Source organism: Cynocephalus volans, chromosome 12, assembly GCF_027409185.1.
Source record: "Cynocephalus volans isolate mCynVol1 chromosome 12, mCynVol1.pri, whole genome shotgun sequence".
NCBI classification, from domain to species: domain Eukaryota; kingdom Metazoa; phylum Chordata; class Mammalia; order Dermoptera; family Cynocephalidae; genus Cynocephalus; species Cynocephalus volans.
This window is the reverse complement of record NC_084471.1, coordinates 73,299,087-73,320,997: the sequence shown is the minus strand read 5'-3', so window position 1 is coordinate 73,320,997 and position 21,911 is coordinate 73,299,087. Positions and strand designations below refer to the sequence as shown.

At 34.0% G+C, this 21,911-nt stretch overlaps 1 protein-coding gene across 1 annotated transcript in view; it reads left to right on the top strand.

Moving 5' to 3' along the window:
• ARID2 (AT-rich interaction domain 2) overlaps positions 1 to 21,911 on the top strand; it is a 159,463-nt gene that overhangs the window by 112,787 nt on the left and 24,765 nt on the right. The window contains exons 13-16 of the mRNA XM_063074980.1: positions 488 to 622; positions 1,668 to 1,864; positions 2,136 to 4,996; positions 12,516 to 12,664. Of these exons, the coding sequence (XP_062931050.1) occupies positions 488 to 622; positions 1,668 to 1,864; positions 2,136 to 4,996; positions 12,516 to 12,664 (3,342 nt within the window). The remainder of the gene's footprint in view (positions 1 to 487; positions 623 to 1,667; positions 1,865 to 2,135; positions 4,997 to 12,515; positions 12,665 to 21,911) is intronic.

Sequence of the window (21,911 nt, the reverse complement as noted above, 5' to 3'; positions counted from 1 at the left end):
TTGAAAAGCTTGGGTAAATTTCTTTTGAGGAAATTTAATCCAAGAGCCAAGAAGAGTATACCTTTAGTCTGTTTTCTCCCATTTTCCTCAACTCCAAGGCAAATAGCTCATAATTGGGAGCTTCTGTTATATTATGATTATTCCAAGACAGGATCCTGAGTAGATATTTACTGAATAAAACTATTTGTTATAGAACATTTGTTGCCAACAGACCAACCCTGCTCTCACTGGGATGTGAACATAGTTTTTATATTTGCTGTTAATGATACTTTTAATACTAAAATAAGCATGATTAAGTAGTTAATCTCTTTTATTTAATTTATCTAAAACCTAGCATGTATTTTTGGTAACATATGAGATAGTAAAATTTGATTAGTGTGTATAAATATTAGTTTGTAACACATTGCCTTCAAATGGTTTTAGGATATTTAAATATAGACTTTCCTAGAGTATATTGCATAATGCCTTTATTTTTCTCCTCTTTTAGGCTAAATGCTCATTTTGAAGTAAATCCAGATTGTTCTGTCTCTCGAGCAGAAATGTATTCTGAATACCTCTCAACTTGCAGTAAATTAGCTCGTGGTGGAATACTAACATCAACTGGATTTTATAAATGTCTTAGGTAGGATGCATAATTCTTTAAATAAAGTTCTTTTACATCATGTACAGTACTTTCTGCTCTCTAGAGAAAATACCAAATATCTGTAGTTTTAACTGTCTCTACTATTTGAAATTTTAAATGAGTAGGTTGAATAGGCAACCAGCCTAAATGTTCATCATCAGATGAGTGGATAAGGAAACTGTGGTATATCTACACAGTGGAATACTACTCTGCTATAAAAAAAGAATGAAATATTGCCATTCACAACAACATGGATAGTCTTAGAGAAAATTATATTAAGTGAAACAAGTCAGGCACAGAAAGAGAAATACTACATGTTCTCACTTATTTGTGGGAGCTAAAAATAAATAAATAAATATACAAACAAATAAAGGGTGGGGGGGAAGAAGACACAATCACAACAAGTCCTTGAACTTGTTAAGACAAGTGAACAGATAAGATGTAGTGGGGGGCAGGGGAAAGATGGAGGGAGAAAAAAGGAACCGATAAGGGGACATGAAAATCAACTACAATGTATATTGAGAAGTTAAAATTTAAATAATTAATTAATTAATTAAATGGGTAGGTTGGAGTGGGGTGGAGGTTTAAATAAAAGACAATTTCAGAAATAACATCTGGTGTTTGTGTTGGAACTTTACGAGGTTTACAAAGAAAGAAAAAGACGTTGTTTGCTTTTTTTCCTACTACTTTTACATGTGAAAGACATGACTTTAGACCTTTTCAATATTGAGTGATAGTTTATAATTAATACTCTTATCTTCAAATATCAGGGCTTTTATTTTGCAAAGCTCATAAAATGGGTATTTTTTATTAGTTGTATATGGGGTGGAATTGTTTAAAACCCAACAACATAGTTAATAAATAATGATTTTTTAAAAATTGGAGGATGCTTGCCACCCTTGCAGAATATAGCTTCATGAATCATATTAGTTTATACATAAGTAGCTGAGAATATACTGCCATTCCTGTAAATATTGCTGGAAGTCAGTGTTTTTTCCTAGTGTGCTATTTATCAAAACTAACTGAGTATGTACATATTTTATAGAACGGTCTTTCCAAATCATACAGTGAAGAGAGTGGAGGATTCCAGTAACAATGGGCAGGCACATATTCACGTGGTAGGAGTAAAACGGAGGGCTATCCCACTTCCCATTCAGATGTACTATCAGCAGCAACCAGTTTCTACTCCTGTTGTTCGTGTTGATTCTGTTCCTGATGTATCTCCAACTCCTTCACCTGCAGGTATTAATTTTTGTTGTGTTTTTAAATATTACTAATTTAATAATAAAAGTAAATGAAAAATGTATATTATATATGTTTAGAATGTGTAACTTTTCCTTGTTTTTCCAGTAGCATTTTCTTAATTGGTTTATTTTTTATCATATTCATGTAATTCAAAATTGTTAGAAGTGAACTTTTTAAAGTATTTTCTCTTGTATTAAGTTAAATAAGTCCTACTTGCAGCTTCTCAGTCATTTCATTTGGAATTTTGACTTTCCCCCCGTATTTTCAGGAATCCCTCATGGATCACAAACTATAGGAAACCCTTTTCAGAGGACTACTGTTACCAACCATTCTTCAAATTTGACTGCAACACAAATGTCTTTTCCAGTACAAGGTGTTCATACTGTGGCACAGACTGTTTCAAGAATTCCACCAAATCCTTCAGTTCATACCCACCAGCAGCAAAATGCTCCAGTGACTGTCGTTCAGAATAAAGCTCCAATTCCTTGTGAAGTTGTTAAGGCTACAGTAATCCAGAATTCTATACCTCAGACAGCAGTTCCTGTTAGTATTGCTGTTGGAGGAGGACCTGCACAGAGTTCTGTGGTTCAGAATCATAGTACAGGGCCACAACCTGTTACAGTTGTGAATTCTCAGACATTGCTTCACCACCCATCTGTAATTTCACAACAGACTCCATTACACACAGTGGTACCAGGACAGATACCTTCAGGCACTCCTGTTACGGTAATTCAACAAGCTGTCCCACAGAGTCATATTTTTGGCAGAGTACAGAACATACCAGCATGTACTTCTACAGTTTCACAGGGTCAACAGTTAATTACCACATCACCCCAACCTGTGCAGACTTCATCTCAGCAGACATCAGCTGGTAGCCAGCCACAAGACACTGTTATTATAGCACCTCCACAGTATGTAACAACTTCTGCATCCAATATTGTCTCAGCAACTTCAGTACAGAATTTTCAGGTAGCTACAGGACAAATGGTTACCATTGCTGGTGTCCCAAGTCCACAACCCTCAAGGGTAGGGTTTCAGAACATTGCACCAAAACCTCTCCCTTCTCAGCAAGTTGCATCAACCGTGGTACAGCAGCCTATCCAACAACCACAGCAGCCAACCCAACAAAGTGTAGTGATTGTAAGCCAGCCAGCTCAACAAGGTCAAACTTATGCACCAGCCATTCACCAAATTGTTCTTGCTAATCCAGCAGCTCTTCCAGGTGGCCAGACAGTTCAGTTATCTGGACAACCAAACATAACTCCATCTTCTTCACCATCACCTGTCCCAGCTACTAATAACCAAGTCCCTACTGCCATGTCTTCTTCTTCCATCCCTCAATCACAGGGACCACCTCCTACTGTCAGTCAAATGCTATCTGTGAAGAGGCAACAACAGCAGCAGCATTCACCAGCACCCCCACCACAACAGGTACAAGTACAGGTTCAGCAGCCACAACAAGTACAGATGCAAGTTCAACCTCAGCAAACAAATGCAGGAGTTGGTCAGCCGGCTTCTGGTGAGTCAAGCCTGATAAAACAGCTGCTGCTTCCAAAGCGTGGTCCTTCAACGCCGGGTGGTAAGCTTATTCTCCCAGCTCCACAGATTCCTCCCCCTAATAATGCAAGAGCTCCTAGCCCTCAGGTGGTCTATCAGGTGGCCAATAACCAAGCAGCAGGTTTTGGTGTGCAGGGGCAAACTCCAGCCCAGCAGCTATTGGTTGGGCAGCAGAATGTTCAGTTGGTCCAAAGTGCAATGTCACCTACAGGGGGAGTACAAACTGTGCCCATCTCGAACTTACAGATATTGCCAGGCCCACTGATCTCAAATAGCCCAGCAACCATTTTTCAAGGGACTTCTGGCAACCAAGTAACCATAACAGTTGTGCCAAATACGAGTTTTGCAACTGCAACTGTGAGTCAGGGAAATGCAACTCAGCTTATTGCTCCAGCAGGAATTAGCATGAGCGGAACACAGGCAGGAGTTGGACTTCAGGTGCAAACGTTTCCAGCCACTCAAGCATCTCCAGCTGGACAATCATGTACTACTGCTGCTCCCCCATTCAAAGGTGATAAAATAATTTGCCAAAAGGAGGAGGAAGCAAAGGAAGCAACAGGTTTACATGTTCATGAACGTAAAATTGAAGTCATGGAGAACCCGTCCTGTCGACGAGGAGCCACAAACACCAGCAATGGGGATACAAAGGAAAATGAAATGCAAATGGGAAGTCTTTTAAATGGGAGAAAGTACAGTGACTCGAGTCTACCTCCTTCAAACTCAGGGAAAATTCAAAGTGAGGCTAATCAGTGCTCACTAATCAGTAATGGGCCATCATTAGAATTAGGTGAGAATGGAGCGTCTGGAAAACAGAACTCAGAACAAATGGACATGCAAGATATCAAAAGTGATTTGAAAAAACCCCTAGTTAATGGAATCTGTGATTTTGATAAAGGAGATGGTTCTCATTTAAGCAAAAACATTCCAAATCACAAAACTTCCAATCATGTAGGAAATGGTGAGATATCTCCGATGGAATCACAAGGGACTTTAGATGCCACTCAGCAAGATACTGCCAAAGGTGATCAATTAGAAAGAATTTCTAATGGACCTGTATTAACTTTGGGTGGCTCATCATCTGTGAGTAGTACACAGGAGGCTTCAAATGTGGCAACACAGCAATTTAGTGGTACTGATTTGCCTAATGGACCTCTAGCTTCAAGTTTGAATTCAGATGTGCCTCAGCAACGCCCAAGTGTAGTTGTCTCACCACATTCTACAACCTCTGTTATACAGGGGCATCAAATCATAGCAGTTCCTCACTCAGGATCAAGAGTGTCCCATTCTCCTGCCCTATCATCTGATGTTCGGTCTACAAATGGCACAGCAGAATGCAAAACTGTAAAGAGGCCAGCAGAGGACAATGATAGGGAAACAGTAACAGGAATTCCAAATAAAGTAGGAGTTAGAATTGTTACAATCAGTGACCCCAACAATGCTGGCTGCAGTGCAACAATGGTTGCTGTGCCGGCAGGAGCAGATCCAAGCACGGTAGCTAAAGTAGCAATAGAAAGTGCTGTTCAGCAAAAGCAGCAGCATCCATCAACATACATACAGAATGTGGTCCCACAGGTAAGTCATTCTACTATCACATTTCTCTTATAAAATTTCTTATCTGTAAATACGATTTTAGGAGGAAATGCACTGTTTTTTTCATGTTTCACCTTGAAATGTTACTGTGTCAGCTCACTTGTACGCAAGCTGTCCTATTTTTCCTCTGGTTTTGAATATTAAACAGTTTTCAATTGTTAACTTTAACACATGATTTAAAGAATCTTTCAGTTTTGTTATAGATCCAAATTAGTAATTTTGCGGACCCAAGGTAGAGAAGCAGTTGCTAATCTAACATCTTTTGGAGAATTTAAAAAATGTGTCTTAGTCTTCTTTTTGAGTTAACTGCAGAAGGATGTGGGGGTAAGAGGGGCTTCCTAAGAGTACTCCAAGTGGGGATTTCTGTATTTGATTTTGACATGCATTTGTTTTTGTGGCACTTTTAACAGTACTTTTGTAAAAAGGATCAATCCCACAAGAACTTTATCAAGTGTATTCTTGTTATGTTTATGTATTGAATTAGTTTCCTTTATTCTTAAAAAAGTATTATTACTTATAATTTTAGTTTGTTTCAGGTGTTCTGATATTCTTACTTTTGTGTTTCTTACTCCTTTGCTCTACTGTCATGTTTTTTTTTTTTTTTTTTTTTTTTTTAAAGATGACCGGTAAGGGGATCTTAACCCTTGACTTGGTGTTGTCAGCACCACGCTCAGCCAGTGAGTGAACCGGCCATCCGTATATGGGATCCGAACCCGGGGCCTTGGTGTTATCAGCACCACACTCTCCCGAGTGAGCCACGGGCCGGCCCTCTACTGTCATGTTTCTGCTATTCCCTTTTTAATGCCTACTATCCTGTCTCTGCATGCCTTAGTACATAAACGTATTTTCTAGGATCAGTGCTAGTGAATTGAGGGTCCAATCAGCCTGTAAAGATTTTAAGGACAATCTTATATGCTGTTTCCACTGAAACCATGGGTTCACTTAACAGTTGCCAATACCTATTTCCTGGATCATTTTTCTTTCACTCTGTGTTTCCTAATTACTGCATAGCCAGAACCTTCTGTGACTGTTGCCAACTCTGCTAGCACTTTTCTGGCTTGGGTTTCTTCTCTGTGCTTACAGTGATAACAGCATGTCTATGGCCATGGTTGGCATTAGTACCAAATCTAGGTTTGGGGGCAGCAGAATGGATGATACAAGAACAAAAAGAAGAGTCCCTTGCTTCAGAACAGTTCTTCCACTAATATGCATCTTTCTTCACTTTCTTCATAAAGTACTACTCTGGGGCATAATGGGATTTTAATTTATATGTTCATATTGCCTAGATCTATTTCAAAGTAATTAAATAAGATGCATATTCCTCAGTGGATGCTCTGTACATGGCAATAATTAATACTGAACTGTTGGTGGAAGATACTGAGTCATTTTTACTCAAACAAGCTTCCACAAGTTGAGTTTTTCACTGAAGCACAACTTTTTTGAAATAGTACAATGTCTACTACATAGAAGACATTCAGTAAATTGGGTTTTTATATTTTTTCTTATATTTAATAATTTCCCTGTTCATCTTGATTATATGCCTGACTGGTTTTTTTCCTCTTAGAGTCCTTTTAGTCTTAAGTAGTTATAATAGAGAAAAGCCAACTTAGAAAATGACTCCATTGGCTATGGAATTGTTTCATCAATCCTCTTTTTTTGTGTCCTTAATCTTCCCATATAGTTATATTCAATAATGATATCTCAGTAACAAAGAATGAACAATAATACTAGCAAAGATTAGGACCTATGCTAGGGACTTTGAACTAAAACATTTTCTCATTTAATCCTCACAACAACCTACTAGTTAAAAATTGTTATCACCATTTTAGAGAAGAGGACTTAGGATGCTAAATAACTCGCCCAAGGTTACCAAGTAGTACAAAGTGGCACCAGGACCGAAATCTGGGTGTGTCTGAATCCACAACTGACCCATTAACCTTTCTTTTCTCCACTATTCTAAAGGATTTCTCTGTAAAGTTCTGGAAAACCCTTTTTTATCTAACATTGATTATTTCAAATATTGCATTATAGGATATTTGTAGCTACTAAATAGTAATTTTAGGACATTCATGCTAAAACTCTTTACTTAACACATCGGATATAAATGCAGGTAATTCAAGCCGTACATTTTATTTGTAGTCATTGTATTTATTTGAATAAAATAAATACACCTTTTTTCTAATCTGAAAAATCTAAAATTCCATGCATTCTCCCCAAGAATGTAGTTTATATAAAATAACTACACTCTTTGTTTCTAAAGTTGATATTTGGTTGGCATATAGAAATTAAAAACTTTGCAAGGAAAAAGAAATGTACACTTTTACATGGTGTCTATGAGAATGAAAATTAAAAACCAGGATTCTTATATATAGCACTTAGCAGAGTGCCTGCTACATAAATGGGCACTTAATAATGGTGCATGTATATTTTATCCTCATAAATACCCATCTGATAAAGATGACATCTTAAGTTTCTTTTGAATGGTAGGCTTTGGGCCTTCTTAAGAGCCTGCTAATAGAAAACCATTTCCATTGTCACCTAGATTCCTTAAATTTCTTTATGTATTCTTAAATATTGCATTTTAGACCTTTGTTTAATACCATTTTATTCACTATTAAACTGGTAGCTTAGGGCTGGCCAATTAGCTCAGTTGGTTAGAACTCAGTCTTAAAACACCAAGATCAGGGGTTCAGATCGGATAGCAATCACAAAAATAAATAAAAATAAATAAATAAATTGGGTAGACAAAAAATAAATAAATAAATAAATAAAGGGGTAGACAAAATAGAAGATTTTAAATGTGATTTCTCAGCCAAACCTTGTTATTTCCACCATTTCAAGGGGTCTAGGGATGTTAAGGAGGTACCTGGAACTCAGGAAGGGACTTCCAAACTTGCAGAAAGCTCAGGTCTGGAAAGACTGCAGGGAAATGTCCCTGCTAAGAAAGACCAATAGGTAATCGTTCCTAATACTGTTATTATTTCATTTTTTTCTTTATTTTTTGTTCCTTCTCACCTCCATTAATAAGCTGTATTAATCTCGTTACAGAAAAAAAAATAGGAACAAGGAAGACTATATATAAAAATAAATTATATAAACATAGGTTTTGTAATTAAGTAGTATTTACCTGGGCAGTTCATATAAATACAAAATAACTTGTACCTAATAAAAGGCAATTTTTTTCATTTGTAGCTGCTTTTTAAAAATCTGTTGTATTTGCAAGTTCAAGTGCAACTTATAGGATTCTATTTCCAGTGCCCTACCCTCTTCCACTGTTCATGAATTGATATCTGCTGGAGACATAAAACTAGATTGGCATATTAAAAAATAAAAATGAACTAAAAATGAAGTAACTTAGTTATATATACTTATCTGAAGACTTGTTTGTTCCAGGATCATACAAAACACATGTTGAACATATCTGTATCTGTTAATCCCATGATCTGCCAAATTCTTGTATATAAAATGAGTTTACTTAAGGATGTACCTGTTGAAGGTATTTTATATATGACTCTCCTCAGTTCCCTGTCCCTCACACATGAATCATTCCTGTAAGTATTGGTATCTTCTTGGTCCCTTTCTTTCTTTGATAAAGAGCTTGAGAAAGTTAATCAGCCCATCAGAAAGGAGATCTGTAGCCTCAGGGGGGCAGCATTTAATCATAGCCATAGAAGACTATTTTAGCAAAAATCTGAAGAATATCATTTCACTGTTTTTTTAAAAGTACTACTGCTCAGATTTGTGGACAAGTAGCACATTGTAAAAATTAAGGCATTTTTACCACTAAATATAGCTTTTATGTTTGTATTTCAATGTGTTCTTATAAAACAGTCTTGGTATGTATTGATTATCTAGATTTATACTTAATAAGAGGAAAAAACTTGGTAATTTAAGAAAATAAGGGAATGTTGGAGCTGAAAGAGGTGTAGATATTATCTTGTCCAAAACACTAATTTTTAAGAGTTGAAGTGACTTGTCCACACTTAACAAAATCTCTTTTCCAGTGATTTATATTATTGTCTTAATTCTGCTTCCTAAAGTACGTTTAGACTAATTGGAATCTCCTTTACATCATCACATTTATAGTAAATCTAATTCTTGTATCTTACAAGATTTTGAAAGTATCTCTCCTTACTTATCTCTTCTTTAGAATACATTTTCCCAGTCTCTTCAATTCAACTTCAGGTGTTATGGTGTCTGGTCTGTTCACCATCCTGTTTACCTCGACCAGTTCCATTCTCTTAAATGTCTTTCAAAATGTGTAGCTAGAATTGAACACAGTATTTCATCACTATTAACAGTTTATTTTGAAGAGAATAAATTATGACTTTGTAGCCTTTCTAACACATACTGAAATGTTTACATTTTAGTCTATTTGAAGGTTTTTAAAGTTTAATATGAATAAAGTATTTAAGAGCGTCAAATCAAAGTATTATCAGTGATATCCAGAATTTTTTTAGCTATAATTCTTGAAAAGATGGTAAAGGAAAATGAGATTATAATTTCTTGACAAGACAGTAATATCTTTGCCAAAAACAAAACTGTATTAACTAACATTTTAGTTAATTTTATATTATAAAAGAAATCACAGAATTGTTTCTCATCCTTTGCATAATTTTACATTTCTGGTCAAACGCTGAATTTTTTGTGCCTTTTCTACTTTGATCAAAAAAACTATAACATGAAAAATAAGCTAGCTCTTCCTCAGTACAGTAGAGCAATGATACAGAATATTCTTCGAGAGGTGATCATTCCAAAAAACATTCCTTTCAAACCTGCTTTTACATTTGCATTTGAGTTATGGCTGTGGTTAATGTTCTGGCAATTCACAGTAAATAGTAATGCTAAGAGAAAGTAAACTTTTACATCCTAAAACAAATCTATTTTGCATTTTTATATAAAAGACCTAATTCTTTAAACATGGTTACTTTAATTGGTACTTTAAAAAATAAGTAGTACAAAAGTAGAGCCAATAAGCCCCCAAATATCCATCACCTAGCTTCAAATATTATCAACATTTTGCCATTCTTGATTTATGTGTTCCTCACCACAATTTTTTCCCCTGGATTACTTTAAAGCAAATTCCAAACATTATTTTATTTTGTCAATAAATACTTCATTGTATATTTCTCTAATAGTTAAGGACTTTTGAGTAGATATATAAAACCATAATACCAAATTATACCTAACAAAAATAGTAATTTCTTAATACTAAATGACACCAAGTTCATGTTCAGTGTTCCCCAGTTGTCTTTAAAAATGTTTTAACAGCTCATTTGAATTAGGATCCAAAAATGTTTACACATTGCATTTGGTTAATATGTCTTTTATTCAGTCTTAATTTAACAGTTTAGATTGACTTCAATAATCCTTGCCACACCTCCCTTGTTAGCATTTGGGATTAAAATACTTTATGATTGGGCTGACTGATTAGCTCAGTTGGTTAGAGTGTGGTGTTATAACACCAAGGTCAAGAGTTTGGATCCCTATACCAACCAGCCACCAAAAAAAACCCAAACCAAACCAAACCAAACCAAAAATACTGTATAAATACCTATTATTAAATTTTCTATGTGATATCAACAAGTTCTTCAATTACCAAAAAACAAAACAACAGCAAAAAAACTAGGGTAAAAGTTTATTAGCACTTATAAAAATAAAATTAAGCTTAAATTACAAATATAGGACAGGATAATTAATAAAATACCTAATTTAAATGGTGATAGTGTAGGGAACCAGAAGATTCATTTTGAAGGAATTTGATACCTTTGACAAATTTATCCTTTGATTAAAATTCTGGAATATTTGTAACTTGTCACTCTGCAGTATTTTTACTGGGCTGGTCCCGATCTCTTGGTTTTCTATATTTTTAATGCAGTATTTCATTTTAAGGGAACAATTTGACTATTTTATAAATTCACTAATTTTAGTTTTCTTCGACCCTCTTTTTTTTCCTTTCCCTATTTTCTCACTATCAGAGTTTTTACAGCTTTAAGAATTTGCAGGTGAATGATTGTCAGATCCATGTTTCTAGCATTAACTTCTATTGATGGATATTTTTAGTTGGTTCATCTGTCACTGTCCCCAAATTGAACTCATCACCTTTCCTTTTTCCTCCAAAATTTTTCTTCTGGACTTCATTTGCATAATAATAATAATAGTATTGTTTTTACTTGCCATTTATTGAGAATCTAGAGGTAGGCTCTTCCTATATAGTTTCTCTACTCTTCCCATCATCCCATAAATTAGATTTTATTACTTACACTTTATAGATGAGAAAACTGAAGATCAGAGAGGTTAAGTAGGTTGCCCAAGGTCACATGGTAAGTTAAAAGGCAGATTGAAAATTTGAGTCCTGATCTGTCAAGCTGGAAAATCTTCATCCTATCCCTGACATCTGTACTGCCCTAAAATGTTTTTCATGCATGTATATGTTTTCCCATTATAAAATCTTAAGGGTAGGAACCTATTATGTAAACAATTTTATTCACATTCCGAAAGTAGGGGTTTTTTCTGCAGAGCGTAGAACTCAAAAAGTTCTGTGACTTCCCATTTTTTATAATAACTTCTTTTTCCAACATTTTATTCTCTTCCTTTAATTTGTATAACAGTCATATGTTTGTGTTTTGTCTGTTTTTATTTTTAATTATTATGGCTTTTAATCTGAGGTTTTTAGCAATTTTAACTTAGTATTTGTACATTTATTCCAAATATTGCCTTATAAATTAAAAAGCATATTCAATATTTTCCCCAAATTTTAATTTATTGCCTTTAAACAATGCTTTGAAAATGGTATGCTATCATTTCTCTAAGAATAGTATTATTTTTTCCCTTTGTGGTATTTTGAGGAAATGTATTGCCTAAAATTGTTTTAAGGTACATTAATTAGACTCTTTTTACTAGTATTATTCATCAAAGGATGTAATCAAGCAACTTCATACACTAAAATTATTAGTTCAGCAGTTAACTGCAACTTAGTTAATATTTATGATACTCTGCTTACACGGTTGTATTATTTTTAACTATCTGAAATTTTCTTTGCTTTTTACCACATATTGTTTGTTTTATATTATATTCCTTAGAAAATCTAAAAGGAAATATTATGCAAAGAAATGATAATTTGCAGTTGACCTGTTCTTGTGCAGAATATACCTAAGTAAATCAAATGAATTTGTAGTATATTTATTTCTCATTTAAAACTATAATTATGTTGTTCCTACATAAAAATCTTAATTTTAAATAATTTATATTTTATAATGATAACAACAATGTGATCTTGTTTCTGCGGTTCCATATTAAAGAATCAGACTTCCTAAATATTTTTGTAAAAATAATTATCTGATAATCATTAACTTAAAATTACAAAATGCATTTTGTATGTTAGAAATGCGTTAACTGTTAATGTAATCAAACTTGTAAGACTGTAACTTATAAGACTGTACTATAAAAAAACAATTTTTCAGTGTTATATCACAAACTCTGTGTTTTTGCTTTTTCACAGAACACTCCTATCCCACCTTCACCAGCTGTACAAGTGCAGGGCCAGCCTAACAGTTCTCAGCCTTCTCCATTCAGTGTATCCAGTCAACATGGAGAGCCAATGAGAAAACCTGGACAGAACTTTATGTGTCTGTGGCAGTCTTGTAAAAAGTAAATGGCAATTTTATTTGATATACAAAAGTATTCTTTGTTTTGGAATGCTTTTATATATAAATGTCTGTCATCAATAATTTTATGAAAATTTTCTTTTGAAACCATTGACTTTTAGCAAAAATATTTTGTAAGAGTTATATTTGTTTGAATCCTGTGGCACTGAAGCCAAGAAATGTGTATAAGTGATGGAAAGAACTTATTTGCCTAATAGTAGGTTGTTAGGGAATGTCGTTCAGCATTAATTTTTAATAAAAGAAAATCAGTTAATTTGTATATTTGGCTGTGAAAAAGAGGTTTTGTAAAGTGACTTGAACTTAGTGGCAGCTATAGAATTTCTGTATATTAGAAGCTTAGGAGTAATAACCTATTAAAAGGGAATGATTTGTCTTAAGTTTGAGTTTGGGGTGGATACCCCATGAAAATTACTTTTAAAGCCATACCATCTCACAATTTAATAATTAAGATGAACAGCAAGTAGAAATGAACTTAAATAAAGGTTTCATAGATTTGAAAGAAACTTGAGAAGAATGTTTGTTAAAATAAAAATCTTAGTTTCTCTAACAGTGCTCAGCCAAGACCCTTTTCCTTGAATCATTTTTTAGAGGTCTAGGTCTAAGGCATTTGTCTTAGACATAATACTCTTTATTTCTTAGATATCAAAGATTCCATTTCACTCTTCATAACAAATTGGTAGAAATTACTGCATCATTTAAAGTCTGTATTTGCTGTTCATAATTTTTATGATATAGATATTGTATATCATTGTAAGCTTCATACACAGACTTACTGTAGGATTGTGGCTATCCATTTAGCCTAGTGTTTATTAATAATAGGCAAAATTTCTGTGGAGCAACATTTATGAAACTTTAAATCTCATCCCACTAGTGTGGTCTAGTGGGGTCATGAAATTATTTTAGTAGGTCTTGACCAGTGGATTTTTGTTTTTCTTTTCGATGAAAAAAATGAATTAATTATATCAGATTCCATCAGGTTAGTAAGGGTAAGTATTATTTCCAGTTAGATATATAAGATATAGAATATTATATATAAAATATGTGTGTGTACTTGATCATAGTGTAAAATCTGTCCAAAAAGGTCTTTAAAAATCAGTGCTTTAGGTTGCCTTGTCTCTGATTATTTCTTTCATTCATTTTATTGACCTTCTCTCTCTTTTTTTTAGTGTATGTTCTAAGTACTTTTGAAACTTTTCTTCACTGATGGCAATTTTACTACTTCCATTTGTTTTAAGAGTTTTTGTTTTTTCAGTGACAAACAGTAGTTGATGAAATAGGTAGTCAACTAAAGCTGTTTAATGATTTCTTTATAAGTTAGGAATAACTGCTTTAGATGCAGTGTTTAGAGTACTTCAAGAAAAGCATTTTCTGCAAGAGTTAGTGAACCTAGATGTGTAGCACAAGTTTCCCATCTTGCTAGTAGGATCAGTGTTACATAATTTGATGACAGGCCTTTCCTTTGTAAGTCTTTTCTAAATAAGACAGATTCAATAAGACTTCTTAGAGCTTGTCTTTTTTTTTTAAGCCATAGTTTTTAGACATAGCATTGCTAACAAGTTCAGTTTGAGTCTGCAAATATTTATTGAGCATTCTCTAGTAGAGTGCATGCGCTAGGGAGCTACAAATACAAAGATCACTCTCAGCCCTTGGGATACAGACCCCCAAAACAAATAAATTACAGTATGAATAAGTGCTATAAAAAGATAGTTTTATAGTAATGTTGGCAGCATAGTGGATAGTTAATATAACTCTGAGATGGTTGGATAATTTTCACTACAGAGATTACATTTGAGTTGGGTCTTGAAGAATGGGTAGGAGTTTGTCACGCAAAAAGTATTCCAGTCAGAATGGCAAGTGCAATCTCAGGAGTTGTAAAAGGAACTGGTATGCCCAGGAAAGTGTGTGAAATTTAGGTTACCAAGAACAAAAGGACATAAAGAGAGTAATGGCTTTTATTTTTCATATTTAGTTTCAATTTCAAGTGGAAAAATACATGTGTCATAGCCATTGTCCACTAAGTGACTAAGTTCTAATTTCTTTAATAGCAGATCAAAAATATTTGTGAAGAACTTTCTTTGTTTCCATCATATTTATTTTGTTTATTTATTTATTGTTTGTTTGTTTGTCTCCATCATAGTTAGAGCTAAAATTACTTCCTTTACTGATACATTACTGTAAAATGCTTGGTATTTCAAGGCAAAATAGATGACCATGGGCTCTCTTCCTTTCATGGAATTAACAGTAACTTTTAATAATATACATTTAAACTGTTTTTAGTTCTGTGGAAGGACCTCACTTTACATGGATTTTTTGTATTTATAATTCTTTTCTATAATTCTTTTCTGTGTATAATATATATTCTTTTCACTGAGCCACTCCCTCTTATGTCATCACATCAGTACTTTTAAATCTGCAAGCATGTATCTCTAAAGAATAGGGACCCCTCTCTTTAAAAATAAACACCATACCATCATACCCCTGTAGAAAAACATTAATCCCCTTCAGTATTTTGAATTCTTTAAATATCCAGTCAGTCTTTACATTTCTTCAGTAGTCTTTTGTTTATTTAGAGCTTGAATTGGAATCTAAGGTTCAAACATTGCCTCTGGTTGGTAAATCTTAAATCTCTTTTAATCTGTAGATTACTTCTCCATCTCTCAATTTTTTTCTTGCAATTTTTTTTTGTTGTTGTTGGAAAAATCAGGTTATTTGTCCTGTAGATCATCACAATCTGGGTTTTGTTTATATCATTTAGCATGTTCTCTGGCCCTGTATTTTTCTGCACACTGGAACCTTTGTCCAGATTTATGAAGATTACGTTAGAAATGGTATTGTGTACTTCCGTCAGGAGATGTTTAATATCTCTTTGTCTGTTTTTGTGATGTAAACAGACATTAAGGATCATTGCATAGAACATTATTTCATTAAGGATTGTAAAACATAAAAGGCCCCCTTTTATTAACTATTTAGTTTCTCTGGGAAATAGTTCCTAGAGGAAGGGCAAGAAAGATGCTTATTTCCCTTACCAGTTTTCAAAGTAATAAGTTGTTTACTAATGCTCTACAGAGGTGACCACGAAGTTTGGTTTTTGTTTGTTCTGTTTTTGGTATAATTATGGACTAATGTATGCATATCTGTCCGTTGCAGCTATTATATCCTTCTTGGTGTTCAAATTGTGCCATATTTGGCCAGTGAAAGCCTGTTCAAGCTGATTGCCAAATCCTTTGGTTATGATCTTAGTAGGAGTGTTTAATAGCTTCCCTACTTTAGGTTAGACAAGATGTTCCAGGTGTGTCTTCTACATTTTCTTCCTCACACCTGAGGATCTCCAAGGATCCTCTGGTTTCTTTTAATGGGAAATGGTATTTAGTCTGGGCACCAGAGCTACCTGCTGCTTTTAAGTTGGTTATTGTTTCTAGGACTTTTCAGTGGACAGACTAGAAATCTATCATTTTGGGGTATAGGGATGTTGTAAAGTAAAAGGCATCATGTGTTCATATTCATATTGGAATTTAAGTTCAGTCAACAAAATCTTTCCTTCATCATTTTCACATCTGTATTTTCTGTTCTCCCATGCCAAAAGTCCCATGTCTTAGTAATGTTAACAACATATCTTTTATCCTCTATTACATTTGTAACAGTATCAAAATAATTCCCATACTACCTGCAGCAATATGATTACTGAAAAAATTTGAGTTTTCTTCTTTTTGTTTTGAAAGTATATTCTACTATGGGTTGTACAATCACAAATTACTATGTTTTTAAGTTTTAAAATAGTTACTCTATGGTTATATCATCAACTGGACACAATAATGGTTCACTTTATTTCATATTTTAAGGGATTATTCTTTTTGAAACTTATAATTATTTAAAATATTTACATGGTTCCAAAGTCAAATTAACAAAACAAGCTATATTCGAAGACACAGCTCCTGTCACTCTCTCTTCTATCTTACTTCTTTCTTCCCCCATAAATCACCTTTTTAAAAAATCTTTAAAATATAAATAAATTGCAAATCTGTTTGTATTTTCTACTTTCTTAAATAAGGGAAGGCATACTGTGGTAAGACAGATTATGGTTCCTGCTCCCCCTGATAGGTTGTTCATGTCCTAATACTCAGCACCTGCAAATGTTACCTTACATGGCCAAAGGAACTTTTCTGATATGATTGGGTTAAGGATTTTAGGATGAGAAGATTATCCAGATGGGCCTAATGTCATCTCAAGTGTCCAGGTAGACAATCAGAGAGAGAGAAGGCAGTGTGATAATGAAAGTAGACAGAGATGTGAAGCTGCTAAAGTGCTGGCTTGAAAATGGAGGGAAGGGCCGTAAGCCAAGGAATGCATGCTAAAGCTGTAAAAGGCAAGGAAACAGTTTCTCCCCTAGAGCCTCCCAATAGAGTGCAGTCCTGTTGACATCTTGCTTTTAACCCAGTGAAACCCATTGTGGACTTCTGACTTCTAGAATTGTAAAACAATAGATTTGTTTTAAGCTACTAAATTTGTGATGATTTGTTAAAACAGCAATAGGAAACTAAAACACATACTATGTATACTTTTCCCTAGCTTGTTTTTATCAAACTTAACAATAAATATATCCTAGAGAGCATTCCAACCTAGTATTTAGAGATAACCTACATTCCTTTTTTACAGCTTCATAGTACTTCATTGTGTAGATACATCATTATTTGGTCAAACAATTCCCTATAGATAAGTATTTCTTTTCGAGTTTTTTCTGTTTAAAAATAGTGCACTATTGAATTACCTTGTGCAATAGTCTTTTGTATTTTTGCCAGTATATCTTTGAGTTAGATTCTTAGGAGTAGAATTGATAGGTCAAAGAATAAATGCATATGTAATTTTGCTAGATATTGCTGTTTTCTCCATAGCGGTACACCATTGTGCATTCTTACCAGCAATGTATGAGTACTCATTTCCCCACACCCATGCAAACACAGTATGTTATCAAACATTTGGATGTTTGCCAATCTGATGGTCAAGAAATGATATTTCAGTGCAATTTTAGTTTTCATTTCTTTCTCTGTCAGCTGTTTTATATATCTACTTGTTATTCTATGCGGTTGTTTGGTACTTTTATTTTTTTAAAAATGTATTTAGGTAGTTTAATCAATTTCTTAACCATATGTGTCTCTAATATTAGGTCATTAGAGACATATTCAGGATTGTATTTATTTTAAACATTTAAAAAAATACAGTCTTATTTTTAAAATGTTTCATAAAATTGCCTGTAATCTTTTTCAAAGTTGCATTTTATGGCTTTTAACTTGAAATTGTTGACACCCTCAATTAACTCTTCTCTGTGGACCATATTTTTAAATTAATTAATTTACTTTAATGGATACACTGTAATTGTACATATTTAAGGGGTACAATCTGATGTTTTGATACATACATATGTTGTATAATGATTAGGTCAGGGTAGTTTGATGTATCCCTCACCTCATGCCTTTATCATTTCTTTGTGGCGAGAACATTCAAAAGCCTCTCCTGTAGCTATTATGTAATATACAACACTTAACTATAACCATGGTCACCCTCCTGTGCAATAGAACACCAGAACTTATTCCTCCTATCTAATTCTAATTTTATGCCTGTTGGCCAACCTCTCCCTGTTTACTCCCTGTTCCTCTCCTCTTTACTCCCCAGTCTCTGGTAACCACTGTTCTATTCTCTGCCTCTGTAATATCAATTTTTTTGCTTTTTAGATTCCACATATTGAGATTGTGTGGTATTTGTTTTTCTGTGCCTGGCTTACTTCACTTAACATAATGTTCAGGTCCATTCATGTTGCCACAAATGACAGGATTTCATTCTTTTTTAGGGCCAAATAGGATTCCATTGTGTATATGTACCACATTTTTAAAATCTATTCATCCATTGTTGGACACTTAGGTTGATTCCATATCTTGGCTTTTGTAAAAAAAAAAAAAAGCTGCAATAGACATGGGAGTGCAGATATCTCTTTGACATACCGACTTCACTTTCTTTAGGTATATATACCCAGTAGTGGGATTGCTAGATCATATAATAGTTCTATTTTTAAGGAACCTCCATACTGTTTTCCATAATGGATGTACTAATTTACACTCCCACCAACGATGTACAATTGTTCTCTTTTCTCCACATCCTTGTCAACACTTGTTTTCTTTTGTCTTTTTAGATAACAGCCATTTTAACTGGAGTGAATTGGTGTCTCATTGTTTTGATTTGCATTTCCCTGATGATTACTGATGTTGAGCATTTTTTCATGAGTATGTTTTCATGAGCATTTTTTCATGAGTATGTTTTCTTCTGAGAGATGTCTGTTAAGATCCTTTGCCCATTTCTTAGTATATTCTTGTTAGATGTATAGTTTGCAAATATTTTCTCCCTATCTAGTTGTCTCTTCCATCTGTTAACAGTTTCCTTTAAGTGCAAAAGCTTTTTAGTTTGATGTAATCCCATTGTCTAATTTTGCTTTTATTGCTTGTGCTTTTTTTTTTTTTTTTTTTTTAAATTTTATTTTGTCGATATACATTGTGGCTGATTATTGCTCCCCATCACCAAAACCTCCCTCCCTTCTCCCTCCCCCCCTCCCCCCCAACAATGTCCTTTCTGTTTGCTTGTCGGATCAACTTCAAATAATTGTGGTTGTTATATCTTCTCCCCCCCCCCCCGTTTGTGTGTGTGTGTGTGTGTGTCTGTGTGTGTGTGTGTGTGTGCTTTTGAAGTCTTCTTTAAAAAATCTTTGCCCAGCCCCATGTTGTGGATCATTTCCCCTATGTTTTGTTCTAGTGGTTTCATAGTTTTGGGTTTTACATTTAAATCTTTAATCCATTTTGAGTTGATTTTTGTATCTGGTGAGAGGTAGGGGTCTAGTCTCCTTATTCTGCATATGGATATCCAGTTTCCCCAGCACAATTTATTGAAGAAACTGTCTTTTCCCCAATATGTATTCTTAGCAACTTTTCCAAAGATCAGTTGGTTGTAGGTACATGAATTTATTTTTTGGGCTGTCTATTCTGTTCCATTGATCTATGTGTCTGTTTTTATGCCAGGGTCATGAAGTTTTGGTTACTCTCACTTGTAGTATAATTTGAAGTCAGAAAGTGTGGTGCCTTCAGCTTTGTTTGTTTTTCTCAGGATTTCTTTGGCTATTCAGAATCTTTTTTGATTCTTTATAAATTTTAGGATTGTTTTTTCTATTTCTGTGAGTAATGTCATTGGTATTTTGGTAGGGATTGCATTAAATCTGTAGATTGCTTTGGGTAGTATGGCCATCTTAACAATATTAATTCTTCCAATCTGTGAACACAAGATATCTTTCCATTTATTTGTGTCCTCTTTAATTTCTTCAAAGTTTTATACTTTTCAGTGTAGAGGTCTTTCATCTCCTTAGTTAAGTTTATTCCTAGGTATCTTACCTTTTTATAATTATCGTAAAAGGAATTGTTTTCTTGGTTTCTTTTTCAGGTAGTTTGCTATTAGTATATGGAAATGCTGTTGGCTTTTGTGTGTTGATTTTGTGTGCTGCAACTTTACTTAAATTTATTAGTTCTCATGGCTGTTTGGTGGACTCTTTAGGGTCATCAGCAAACAGGGACAGTTTGACTTCCTCTATTCCAATTTGGATGCCTTTTATTTCTTTCTCTTGTCTAATTGCTCTGGCTAGGACTTCTAGTACTGTGTTGTATAGAAGTCATGAAAGTAGGTATCTGTGTCTTGTTCCTGATCTAGAAGGGTAAGCTTTCAGCTTTTCCCCACTCAGTATGATGTTAGCTGTGGGTCTGTCATATATGGCCTTTATTGTGTTGAAGTACATATCCTCTATACCTAGTTTGTTAGAGTTTTTATCATAAAGGAATGTTGAATTTTGTCAAATCCTTTTTCTGTGTCATATGATCAGTTGAAATGGTCATATGGTTTTTTTCTTTCTTTCTGTTAATGTGGTATATTGCTGTGAGGAGACAACACGGCAGAGGCAGGATGCCTTGCTCTGCTCTCTGTGGTGCTGTCCTGTTCTCCTGGTCCCTTTTTGGTGGCGGGAAAGAGTGCTAGACTAGTCAGTCATCTTACTTTACCTTCACTGTTCTTTTCTATTTTTATGGAGCTCTTCATATGTTAGGTACATTAACATTTTGTCTGCTGTGGTGTAACATGAAAAGGTTTTTCCCAGTTCATCATTTGTTTCTTCTGTTTTGCCCCTTCCCTCCTTTTTTTGTTAAGGATATAGTGTTTTGGTTTTTTGGTTTTTTGGTTTTTTTTGTTTTGGGGGGGGTTGGTTTTTGGGGCGTTTCGTTCATCATTTGTTTATTTTACTTTGCACCCCTCCCTTTTTTTGTTATGGATAGTGTTTTTTTTTATTGTTGTTGTTTAATTATTGTATAATAGAATTTGTTAGCCCTTTCATTATTGCTTCTGTGTCTGGGTTATAGTTAGGAAGGTTTTTTCCATTCTTCAGGTTACAGAAGAATCTCCCTATGCTTTTTTGTAGAACTTATATAATTTTATAGTTTATATTTAAATTTTTTAATTTTTGGATTTTTCCCATGTCAGCTATCTAGTCCTAAGGAAATGAGGATGAGTCAGTGGGTTTTGCTTGAATTTGTCGTAATAACTATTCATTTTTGTGGTTGTTCTGTAGAAACTGTTAATTCCTAGAAAACTAAGAGTCACAGTGGGTATTTGGTTTTTAACGCTATCCAGTGGGGCAATTAAAACTAGGTTTATTATTATATTTCTAACTTGTGAAAAAATTTAAATTTCAAAATAGCATTCTCAAAAGATAACAACATGGTTGTCAGTTTGGTGTATATCTTTCCAAACCTTTTTTTTTTTTTCATGTAGAACTATAGTTTGTGCTTTTTATTTTACACTCTAAGCAAACTATATCCACTGATCTAGAACTCACTTTATTAATATATGTAATATTTATTAATATGAAATATATATACCTTTTAATGTTAACACATAGATTACTCATTCTTTATATGGAATACCAACAATGCCTTTTTATGAATATGAATTTAAATGCTTTTGCAATATACATACAAGTATTTGTCATCTGTGTTGGTAAGCAGAACTTCTTGTTTTTCTTTGACAGGATTGCTCCTGAATTATGAGGACACATTTTTTTCCATGAATTGAAATGGCCTAGCACTCTAATCTGTTTAACCATATCTCACATTAAGGATATTTGGATTTTTAGTTATCTGCTCTTACAAGTAAAC